The sequence below is a fragment of the Passer domesticus genome, chromosome 15 (assembly GCF_036417665.1).
Source record: "Passer domesticus isolate bPasDom1 chromosome 15, bPasDom1.hap1, whole genome shotgun sequence".
Lineage (NCBI taxonomy): Eukaryota > Metazoa > Chordata > Aves > Passeriformes > Passeridae > Passer > Passer domesticus.
In genome coordinates, this window is record NC_087488.1 from 12,666,038 (window position 1) to 12,678,722 (window position 12,685).

The 12,685-nt window shown below is 44.9% G+C and overlaps 1 protein-coding gene across 3 annotated transcripts in view; it reads right to left on the reverse strand.

Annotated features, from left to right (window-relative positions):
* Nucleotides 1–12,685, reverse strand: part of TTYH3 (tweety family member 3) — a 75,304-nt gene that overhangs the window by 26,666 nt on the left and 35,953 nt on the right. For all 3 annotated transcript variants that reach the window (XM_064390613.1, XM_064390611.1, XM_064390612.1), the window contains exons 2-5: nt 10,245–10,414; nt 2,899–3,010; nt 2,076–2,296; nt 1,191–1,286 (exon numbers count right to left, since the gene is read on the reverse strand). In XM_064390613.1, the coding sequence (XP_064246683.1) occupies nt 1,191–1,286; nt 2,076–2,296; nt 2,899–3,010; nt 10,245–10,414 (599 nt within the window). The remainder of the gene's footprint in view (nt 1–1,190; nt 1,287–2,075; nt 2,297–2,898; nt 3,011–10,244; nt 10,415–12,685) is intronic.

Genomic DNA, 12,685 nt, shown 5'->3' on the forward strand with positions numbered 1-12,685 from the left:
TTGCAGAAGTAAGGGAGTTTCACCAGACTGACATCTGTGCTGCACTCTGAAATGAGACACTAAAGACTTTGTTATGCCTTTTCCAAATGGATGCAAAAATTATCTTCCATGGATCAGCAAGGTTCTGTGGGTTTATGACATAAGGACAACACAGCTTGGTGCCTCCAGCTGAGCATGTTAATCAATAAGACACATTTGTTGTTTTCCTTTAAATGAAGATGACTGGGTCAGTAACTGATTGTTTGGCTAAAAGATCTAAAACTGGCATTTCACCATCTTGCCTGGCTGTGATACACTTGTTTCTTTATGCCATGTGCTCCCTTTAGGGAATGCCTTAATATGAACTTCTGGCTAACAGGGAATGAGATTCTAATTTAAGCCCTGGGTCTGCCATCTGTGCATACACTTGGACTTTTGTCTGTATAACCTGCCAGGTATGAAATCACCTGGTAAATAATAAATCTGGATACACATTCCAATTATTAATGGCACCACCACGAACCAGGATAAACCTTGGCCATGTCAGTAATCAAACTGTCACTGTGTTTATGATACCAGGCTCTTTGCCAAATATGCCAAGCTACAAGACAGGGAGAGGAAGAGTTTTTTTCCTGTAATGGGGCATTTTCAGTGCTTTTGAGAAACAGACATGCATTAACATTGCAGTACCATGGCAACAAGACTCCTTCTCATCACTGGCTTGTTCTCAGTTTAATGTTTCCTCAGGTGTGACAGCCCCAGGTAACAAGAGCAGATAGAGACCCAGAAGGCAATGCTGCAGGTTGTGCAGGCACGTGCAATGCTTATCATCAATTAACAAATGCCTTCCCAGCTGCAGGGAATTCAGGGGAGATTTTTAAAGCCTGTAATTTTAAGGAAGGATGTTCACATTATTATCTCCCAGCAAATGGAGGCTTCCAAGGCCACCCAGTGGAAAGCAGACAGCCTGGATGAGCTCCTCACCTTTGATTTTAGACCTCAAGAACCAACCTTCCTGTAAACATCTCTTGTGTGAAGCCCCAACGATTTCCACAGAGCTACACTCTACAATGTCTCTCTGCTCAGAGGAAATGTAGGATGTTCAATTTCAGATGTCCTTGATATCAATTAACAACAGGTAGAGGTTCCCACTAGCAGACACTTGCTTTCAGCTGACTTTCCTTATGCCCTGACCCCAGATCAAGACTTACCCCATGAGAATGGCCCTGGAGTTTCTAATGAGCCCAAAGAGCACCAGCAAACATATCAGGACATTGAACAGGAGCAGGCCCAGGTATCCCAGCCACCTGCAGCAAACAAAAACACAGTCTGCAAAGGAAAACTGGTGTGTAAAAAGCAGATCAAGGAGCTGTGACTTCTGGGGAAAACACAGTCCTTCTCTTCCCCAAAACCACCTCCAAAGATTAATCTTCAGAGACCTCTGGGTATTTGTGGGATTGGAAGTTGAGGCAGGTAAAAACATTTACACAACACACTCAGCACAAACAGTTATTGAGAAATGACACTGCTAGTGTTTTCTAGTGTGATGTTACACACCCTGGTCATCATCAGAGGAAGAAAAAGCATTGCAGCTCCTTGAACTTCCTAGATATTTGTCAGGAAATGCTTCAGTTATTTATTCCACATGTTTGGATAGAGATTTTCTTTTGTGGAATACAACTGATGCAATACCTTATTTAATAAGTTTAATAAAAAGGAATGTTAGGCTGTGGAATTAACTTACAGAACTAGTGCCATTCTCTATTTAATGTATTCCTTATGCACTTATTAGGACAGGGAAGAAGCCATACCTGGGGCTGTTTTTTTCCCCTGTGCTAGAACACAAACTACAGATTTTGTATGTTGAGAATAAATTTCTCATCAGCTGGTAATAAAGCTACTTAACGAAAAAAAGCTGTGCATTTTGATTTAAACTGAATGCAGTCCTGCTGTAAAAAACAAATCAGCTCTGTGGGCCAAGAGCACCTGCAGCAATAAACAGAGCCTTTGGCTCAGCCACCCAGAACATGCACATAATTTTTGCAAAACAGGCCAAAGCAGATGCTACAGCCACTACAGTACAGCATGCTACACACCTGTACCAGTCATAGAGGTCAATCTGAATTGCCAGCTCCTCCAGAGACAGCTCGTCATTCTTCCAGAAGGGGATCTCAGTTGTCTGCCTGACCAGGTTATCCAAGAGACTTTGCAGTTTCTGGACAATTTGCAGGTAGTCTGTCTGCTTCTTGAACATCTCCTCCAGGACAAGCAAGTTTGGTTCCACTGTTTGGTTCAGGGCCACTGCAGTGTCCAGTACCTACAGTATGGGAAAGAAAAAAGGGGACAAATAAATGTTTAAAAAAATTACAGTACAGGAAGCCAAAGAAGTAAAAGGGGAATTCATTCTTCCTAGCAAGTCATGGACAGCTTCCAGATTACCAGTCCTCTGTCTTAAGAGGCTCAGACTGCTTACCCCTCAAAACAACTTAAAAGCATCTGTAAGGGAGATTGTTTGCAATGATGGCACCTCAGCTGAGCCTTAACACATGCACACACTTTGCAGGGTTACAAACACCAGGGTTGCAGTATGAAACCATGAAATTAGAGACAGCACAGGAACAACCAGTGGCACTCAAATGCTACATTTTACTAAGACTTGTCTGCTTTGGCCTGCCTCCTCTTCCGGGTGGGGAAGAGAGAGCTGATCACAAGCTGTTTTTGAGCCTAGCAAAGAGAAGGCTTCACTTCACAAGCTGCGCTCGCTTTGTTATTTTTAGACGAGCGGAAGAAATCACCCCGCCACTAATGGAAATTTTAGCACAATCTCCGAGCCCAGATACAGAGAGAAAACAGGAAGAGCCTCGGGCACAGCCAGGTTCAGGAGGAGAGGTGCTGAGTGAGTGGTTTTGGGGTGCTCACCCGGTCCTGGACGCCGGCCACGGTGCGGTTGGCGTGGCGCAGCGAGTACGTCAGCCGGTGGATGCCGTCGCTGGTCTCCCCATTCCCGTAGAAGCCCACAGCAATTCCAGCACTGCAGGGGAGGAAAAGCACCAAAGGGCAGAGGTAAAGCTAAAAGGCAAGTGGGTAACACAGGGCTGATGGCTGCAGAGCACTGGGAGTCACACCAGGACTTCCACAAAAAGGGAAGGTGCTCCCTCCCAAAGGGAGCTGGGGTCATGCTGCTGCACCTGTGGATATCCACAGCCAGCAGCTCTCCATACAGCACCCACAGGGCCAAGAGCAGAACACAACAAGCATATTTCATTTATGGTAAAATAATGAAAATCTGTTGGAGAACTGTTTGGGAGCTCAGAACCAGAAATCCAGCCAGTGGCTCCTGTGAGAGCTGCCATTGCTGTGCTAGATGCTTTCTCTGGACATGAAATTTTGTTACATTCTTTTAAAGCAGGACACAAAGAGCTTGCTTTGACTGCTTGCCCACCGTGGTGGTTCCTCCAGATACATTTTCCATGCCCTCTTCTCTACCCTGTGAAATATCTATGAACATTATCTTGATTTATCTTCCCATTAGAAACATTTGTGTCACACTGATTTAGAGTACTGGGAAGGGAGGCATAATAACTTACTGGGACAAAAGGCTTATTTATTTTTAAAGCAAGCAAATTTCAAGCTTGCAGACACAATTCAACTCCAGCTGCTTAGCAAATTACCACCTATCAGCTGATTTTCTATAATTGTCCACACATATCAGTCTGCCCCAATTATGAAGTAAACCATATTAGCTTAAGCCTCACTTAAAGGAGGAAGATCCTGTAAATGAGTTACAACCAGAGGATTATCTCATGCAAGTCAGCAATACCTCTTCTATCAAGAGATCACTGCAGGAACTCACAGTTCCTCTGCCCAAGCCCATATTTCCTAATAATAGAGGAGGAAAGAACTTGTGAAGGGATCACACAACTAAACTCAGGGCAAACAAACCTTACCAAGACACAGTTTTTCTGTTCCCATGTTATATTTAGCTTGAGAGCACCCAGGACATTTTCTAGGAAGGTTTTCAAGACACCAAGGTTGTGTTTGTGGCAGTGCAAAGGAAGGAGGTGGTGATGATCCTGTTGTAAACCTAAACTTATTCGGGATGAAACATTCAGTTCCTTCACAACACCTTTGTGTACTCCTCCTGCTCTTGCTCCTCTCCTGCAGGAAGGCACATCCATTCCTCCTTTCCTGGGTTCTGCTTCAAAAGGGTGAGCAGAACAATGCAGTTCTCATCTGGTCACATTTCTCCTCATATGTGACAAGAAATAGAAGCAAAGATCATGATCTGGAAGCAGCTCCACCAGGAAAATCTGTGTCAGCCTCATGCTTTTTCCAGCAATTGAATCTCCATAAATTATAGAGAGCTTGGCCCATAAAAACCTCAGCTGAGGAGTCTTCTAGGGACAAGAGGCAGCCTTCATAAACAGAGAGAGAGGCAGCAGCTATGTAACTAAATATTCAGCAATAATAAAATAAATGGGCCTCTTTCTTCAGGAACACCATTCCTCAAACATTTTCCTAATGCAAATTATGCTGATAACTAAAGAGAGAAAAGCCCTCTGCATTCCTCGGGTTGCAGCTATTATCAGAGCTTGATAACACATGCCTGGGGTGCACGGGGGTGGAAGGGATAAAAAAGACACACTCCCCCTCCCCCTGAAGCAGAGAGATTACAGATGCACAGCCATGCCCAGGATAAGGCAACTCAGCACCCCATCACAGAAATTACAAAACCATGGCTTGGATTTCTCCTTGTCTTATCAGAGCAAAGAAATTCGCACAGACCCTTTCAGCCTCCTGAGCTGCAGAAAACATTAACAGTTGTTTCTGCCATAGGCACCAAATAAATTCCAGAACATTCTGGACATTGAATAGGCAGACCTGACCCCTTTAATTAGCGAGCAATTTCTATTCAGCCTGTTTACAGCTACTGGAAGCTTATTCTTTCTGCAAAGACTTGGTAAATGCCCAAAATCTGCTGCTTGGCTCTCAGTATTCCCAGCACAGCAGCACGGTTTTGGTGGGAAAGACTCAGAAAGAGCACTCTGAAGTAGCAGCAGACACTTCATCCTTGGGGAGGCTGCACAGAGCAGCCAGTTCACTCACAGGTACCAGGATGAAGTGCTGGCAATACAAACAAGTGACTTTAAACTCGTTGCCCTGTTGGAGGCAGACCCACCCTGGCAGTTTTCCATAATCTTCCCATCCTGCCCAGTAAAAACCACAGCTCCCACTGCCCTGACCCTCCAGGCACAGCCACAGCTCCTGAAATAAAACCCTACAGCACAATAACTGGGATAAAAGCCATTTCATCCAAGTAATAAACTCCTCTAGACATGAGACTCACACATTCACTGCAAATTACACACAAAGTGTTAATTATTCCATTCCTGCCCTGCAAAAGCCAGCTCTGCATCCCCACCCTGAGCTGGCAAGGACCACTCACACAGCCAGTCCTTTCCCCAGGAGCAAGCCATGCAGTTTGGTGGCTTTTTCCCTTTCCATCAAGGTAGAGAGGGAAGGAACCCATCCCACAAGCCTGGGCTGGGGGCAGCTGTGCCTGAGGAGGGGGCAGAGCTGAAGGGCAGCCAGGGGGGAACTGCTGCTGCTGAGCCTTGTTTGCATTTGGCTTCATCCAAATCCAATAGTTGTTTCAAATCCCTGCCCACACACACTGATATGAGTTGCTATTGTTTAAAGCAGATTTAAGGATTTACACTAGTTTTTAACTACCTTTTATATGATTAAAGGGAAACAGAGGGGCTCCTTCTATTTAAGAGCATCCTTTTAAAATAAAAATAGATCAACTCATCTTAACCCAGCAGCATAAGTCCTCGAGGTCATGATAAATCACAAGGCTTCTTGCACACACCCTGGAAGGCACAGTGGCCTAAGATACAGCAGATCCATCTCCCAGCACAGGATGACAAAATCATCTCCCAATGGAAGCATTTCTGTCACACAGCCTGGATGCAAGGACAGCATTCCTGAGTGACACAGCTCTTTCCCACCCTAGTACCCTCTGAAGATACTCCAACACATTTTCAATGCTTCCATAGGACAGCCATGTCTATTTCTGCCAGTCTTGCTTCTGTTGCACTCTCCTTTGAGTGCACACACCTCTCTCCCCTCCCAAATCCACACTATCCCACCCTCAATTCCTCCTCCCAAACCTGCCTTGGCCAGTCTCCTGTCACCTTCACTACCACCACCTCTTCTCTGCTTTCCCTCTCACTCATATTTTTTAATAAAATCTTTAAAAATCTATCTATCACAGTCTTACAGGCCATCTAAAAAGTTGCTCCTGTTTTCAACACTGCACTTAAAAAGCCACTTGGCTACTCAATAGTTTTAAGAAACCCACTTATTTAAGTCAAGAAAACACTGCACTGTGAGCTTAAAGCTATCACCACCAGTGATATCACACCCACAGACACCCACGGGGGACACAGAACTGCACAAGCTCTTCAGAGAGCACAAGGGAGATGGAAGAGGTGCACACCAGGATTTCTGTCTTTTCCCACAGATACAACAGTGGGATCTAAACTCCTGCAGGTTGCACACACACTTCAGTATCACTTTTCAGCAGGACTCCAGAAATTCAAGCCTGGAGAGCAGCTTTCCCATTGTTTGTGTGCAAGAATCACGTGCACTTTGGACACCTAGGTGAAGAACCAGGGGAAAAAAAAGTGTAATTTTGAATTTGCTTGCAAAAAAAAAAGTGTTCTGCATTTACACATGATGAAGATCAGAGCATTAATCTGACACAGAGAGGATCTGTGTGCTTTCTAGTGATGAGATCCTCCTGCTGTCATACCCACACACACTGTGACCCTCTGGGTACCCAGACAGCAGGCTGGAAAGATGAGCACTAGCCATTCACATCACATCCTCAGAAATGAATAATCTAACTACACCAAGTCATCTTTAATTACAGGAACTTCATAAGAAGAGCCCTTTTTAGACTTCAGGTTCTCAGGAGGAATGTTAATTTGTCTGCCTAATTACCACCTTGCACTTTCACACCAGGGGAAAGTGCTATTACTGGCACTTGATAAAACAAGTTTTTACCATTTATTTGCACCCATTTCTTTCTGATGCCCTCTCTACAAAGCCTTCTCCCCACCTTTGGAGCTGAGGTCCCTTCTGGGAGGATTAGGGTCACCTAATTGGGGTGAGATGGTTTATAGGGCAACTCCCCTTACACAGAAACCAATCAAAACTGGTAAGGACTAGAACTGAAGCACTAATGGAAAAATCCAGGGTAAGCATTCCTGCAGCTTTGTGGCTGGAGCAACTGGGAAGACTCATTAGAGACATTTTGTTGGAGAGCTCCTGTTCACCAGTTCTGCCTCTGCTGGCTCAGCATTCTCCCTGCTGTGAGCCATTAGGGAGCAGCCAAGCACACAGCAGCACTCGCAGCACAAACAGCCCCCTGGGACTGGGGGAACCCAGACAGCCATGCTCTAGGCACAGCTGGAATTCACCAGAGTTAACAGCTCTCAGCTGGGAAGACAACAGTCCCCTCCCAAGTACTCAGACAGACCAAACCTGCTGCTGGTTGGAACCTCTCGCTGCCTCAGCACCGAACCAGAGCCACAGAACTGCCTCCCAGGGCAGGCAGAGGGTCAGAACAGCCTCATCCCCCACTAGGACAGCTGCTCTGGCTCTTCTGGTGTGTGTGACACACAGCTGGGATAGGACAGGATCTATCCAGAGGGCTAACCTTTAATCAGTGCTAGCAGGAAGCCCCAGGTGGATACCAACACTTGGAATTGGATTGCTGAGAGCTGTATCTGCATTGCCAGGTACAGACTGAGCACAGAGCACCAACAGACACTGCTTTGAGGCCACTGTGCCATCCAGCTGCTGCAGAGAGGCAGAAAACCAACCTCAGCCCTGCAGGAGAGCAGCAGCACTTGGACAGCACCTTCCTCACCATGGTGGTACCAACCTGCTCTTGCTGATTTCAGAGAGGAAATGAAGCAACTACTTTAAAAAGTCAAGAAAAATGATCATCCAATATCTCTGTAGGTTCAGATAGAACCTTATGTTATGAACCTTAGTTTTATGGTTCTGCATTTAATACTTGCAGAAACAAACTGTACACCAAGGATGAGAACAAGTGGTTCAGATTTTGAGGAAGCCTAAGCAGCTTTCCAGCTTGTGGATTTGACAGAGTCACATCAAGTTTACCAGAATTTATATGCTGCCCTTCCAATGTTAAATTATCTCACACATGCTCTGGAGAAGTGCAGAATACCTCCTTCTCACCCTTTCCACAATCAAAAACAAACACAACTACCACGGGGCAGCAGCTGCCTGGGTCACATTTGCTGCATAACAATAGCTAACAAGGGCCTGTAGCAGCAGCACAACTATAAATAGCATCAGCAGAGCTTCTGCAAGAAAGGGTTAGGACCACAGCTCTCTCAGTGGATTGGAATGGATGCAGCTGAAGCTCTTAAGATCACAAAAATAAAGGTGAATAAAGCTGAGATTTCTTCTTTACAAGTTGTTCTGTGGTTTGCCTTTCCACCCCAGGCACCTTCTGGCAGTCAGCAAAGCATGGAAGAGCTCCTTGCAGACACAGCAATGCTGGCTGGTACACAAGGTCTCCTCCTCAGCCCTCAGCCCCTGCTTCTGCAGGCAAATCCACCCCCAGCTGCTAAGCTCCCCACAGAATGTCTGCTCTGCACTGTCTGCTCCAACACCCCAAGGCTTTGCTGTTCTCTGAAGTGAGTGCCTGGAGAGAGCAAACACAAAAATCCACAGTCTGGCTCGTGAGCAGCTGAGCCTGGCCTTCAAGGAACACCTCACCTGCAGAGGGATCACACAGCACCTACCACAGGCTAGTGCCAAAACAGAACCACCAGGCACTGCCAAATACAATCATCTCACTGCTCCCTCCTCTCTGACTAGGGGATGGCTCCCAGACCTGCCAGACCCACAGAGGGGCAGCTGAGACCACCTGGAGTCTTGGGCAAGAAGAGATGATGCTTGGAATTGGAAAGAAAAGCAAATTGGAAAGTGTTTGATACAGGGCACACATCCAGAGGATTCATTCTGCCCAAGCCAAAACAAGATCAGAGGCTCCTTCCTTCCATATCTGCAAGCACGTCCCTGCTTTCAGATGCCCCATCAGTCACTTTCTAGGAAATTATCTTTTAAATTCTCCTGCACCCATTCTCCACTAATTACTCATTTTGTAACTTGGTTTTCAGCAATTCTTCTTCCACCTCACCTCCAAAAGCTTCTATTGCTCAGTGGTCATAACACCAAACACTGCTGACCCTGGCACCATTGCTAGCAGCCCCTGGAGATGGCACATAAGTGAAGATAACAAAATGCAGCATGTCCTCCACAGGCTGCAAAATCTGAACATTCCCTCCAGTCAAACTCCAATCCTTCCAAACACAAAAGAATCAGCTGTGACTCTTTCTTCCTAATCTACTCTCCCACACATAGTGATTCTTTCTGGACACCAGGTTTTGAGAAATCTGCATTTAGACTTGATACATATTTCAGCTGTATCCATCCTGTTTAAGTGATAAGCTCCCAAGGACTGAGGGTCCTTGATTTATCACTTGAAAAGTATCAAAGAGCAGGACATTAACTATTCCTTTTCACATTGCTCAAACCACCAGGCAGCTCTGCAAGCAGTAGAAAGGAAGGAAATATATTACAGACATTTAAAAACATACATACATCAAATGAAAGAGACAGGGATTATTGCCAATATTCACCGAGCAGAGGCAGAGTATTTTGATGGCTTGTGAAGGCTGACCTAGAACAGAGGCTAGATGGAGTTAAAGAATAAAGTAGGGATTTATTAAAAGGCCTCAATGGATACACCTTGGGCAGCACAGTGTCTACACCCAAGATGAACAAAAATGGTCACAAAATCAATGAATGGTCACGGGGTGTCTCACTTTGATCAGTTCTGCTCCATTTGCATATTGGAGTTAATTGTCCAACTACAGCTTTAGGTTATGAAGTCACATCCCTCTTGTTTTTCTCTCTTTAGTTCACATGGTTTGTGCTCTTGGGCCTGAGATTTGGATCATTTGTCCTTGGTCCCCAGCTAGAGCTGGAATTGTTTTGTCTCCCTGCTCTGTGCAGAGAGCTCACCACCCCCTAACACGAAGCCCAGACCCACACAACTAAAGCAGCACAGCACCTGAAAAACACAAAAGCCAAACCCTGAGGCACCATTTGCAGGGTGAGGCCGTGGCTCAGGACACCAAAGGCAGGGATGGCCGTACCTGCAGACGAGGGTGGCGATGATGACGCACCAGGCCGTGCAGCAGCAGTCAGCATTGAGGTGCTCCTCGCTCTTGCGGTGGCGGCAGCACAGCCAGAAGGAGTAGAACAGCAGGAAGAGCAGGTCCAGAGCCAGGCAGGAGAGAGCAATGCCACCCAACAGCAGCAGGGCCTGCAGGAACAGACATGGGGGTCACACCTGTGTGCTTGTGTCCGAAGGTGGTAGGACGTAGGAAGAGACGAGAATTTTGACTTTATGTTTAGAAGGCTGTTTTATTGTACTATGATCTATATTATATTAAAATGATATACTAAAACTATACTAAAAGAACAGAGAGAAAAGGATTCATCAGAAGGCTAGAAAGAACAGGAGAGGAATGAATGATAACAAAAGCTCATGACTCCCAGAGAGTCCGAGCCTGCTGACTGTGACTGGCCATCAATTAGAAACAACTAACATGCACCAATCACAGATGCACCTGTTGCATTCTACAGCAGCAAATAATTATTGTTTATATTTTTTTCTTGATGCTTCTCAGTTTCTCAAGAGAAAAATCCTGGCAAAAGGATTTTTCAGAAAATATTAGAGCTACAACACCTGGCCACAGCAGGGCAGCCAGGGACATCCCTGTAGTATTTGTAGGGATCCCTGTGGCAGGGAGAAATGATGAGAAGGACTCCATCTTATTAGAAGGTTAATTAATTACTTTATTATACACTACTATTCTATATTATATTACACTGTTACATCACATCTAAACTGAATCTGCCAAGCACTCCACTGCACTCATCTCGTGACTGTCAGCCGACAGTCCTGACACACACACACAAACATTGGCCCTGACAGGCCAAGGAAGCAAAACACCATCACTCTGGGTAAATAATCTCAATATTGCATTCAACTTTTGCACAAACACAGGCACAGCAAATGAGGTAAGAATTGTTTTGATCATTCTCTGAGGTTCAGTGAATGTGAATCCCAGAAATATTCTTGGGAAGACTGCCTTGCTTTTCTCTGTGAGGAGAAATGTGGTGGCACATACCTACCAAGGCATACCTTGCCAACAAGTCATTTTGTGTGCTTAGTACATTTTTAAAATATAAAGAAGTGAATTTTTTTTGTCTTGCTTCCTCCCCTCTGTCCATCCCACTCAACGAAACCACGTTCTGTACCTCAGCAGTAAAGAGCTGAGCCATTTTGTCTGTCCCATTCTGCAAACAGCCTAAGTTAATCAGAGGGTTTTCTCTTTACTACTGATCACAGGTCAGCAGATTTAGAGAACAAAAATAATAACAAAAAAAAAAATAGTGCAGCCAGCTGCCTCTATCTGTACAGTTTTTTAATCTTCATGAATAAATATGCAGGCTTATTCATTAGAAATCCAAGTGCATGAGTGGGTTTGAAAGGGGGTGGAATTTATTATACATGCATGAGATTAATTTTTTTAAAAAATGAATCTCCATGCAATGCTTCCGTTCAAGGTAGACATAGAATAAATACTAAAGCCCTCCATATACCATCCACATATATAGGTACAACAAATGTGGATGCTACAGACACACTTGAAGCAGTCACAAATTGAGTTAGTGTGAATTATACCTATTTCTAGTCATGTTCCTGGGAGGAAAGGGAAGTTGTAAGTGTTTAACTCCCTTCCAATTTATTTTTATTTGCAAAATCCTGCCTGAAATCCAAAAATGCAAACCAATTCTGTTAAATAAAATTAAATTAAAAAAAAAATAAATCCATTCCAACACCATATCTAGCCACATTTTCCCACCTGCATGAATTAAGCAAAAGGATGAAATTTTATCCAGAAGGTTTTTTTGATAAATCCTTGTTACTGGTGACAAATGCCAACTTACTAGAAATTATTTAAATATCTGGAAAGAGTCCAAGTCACTTGCTGCTGCCCCAATATTGGGAATTCAGACATAGATCTGTATCAGCTAACCTAGAACAAAGGCTTGGGTTTTCAAACCAGTATCTCTTTTCCTCCCCGTGCAGAAATTCCTTAAAGAACACTTATGTGCTTCCTCCTGATTGAAACAATAACTTCCTTCTGATCAAAAGGACTACAACAAAGAATGCTGAGATTAAAGAACTTTCACAACTGGTGATTGTTTCTAAGGGGATCTGGTAGGAACTTGCTCTTTCAGGCTTTTCTTTCCCCTCTTTCCCTTGCTCTGCTCCATGGGTACTCCTGCTCAGTGATTATCCTGGCAAACAAGCCAGAAAAGGTCCTTCCCAGCCAAGGCACATCAGCCACACATAACGAGGTGCACACCAGCTAAACCAAGTGCTGCAGCACAGATACCCCACACAGCCCCTTGCTCTTGGCTTCCCAGCCTTACAAACCCTCCCAAAATCCCACCGAGCGCCCTGGCACGGGGGCAGCTCCCAGGTGCTGCTCCCCCAAACCAAGGAGCAGAAACTCAGCCC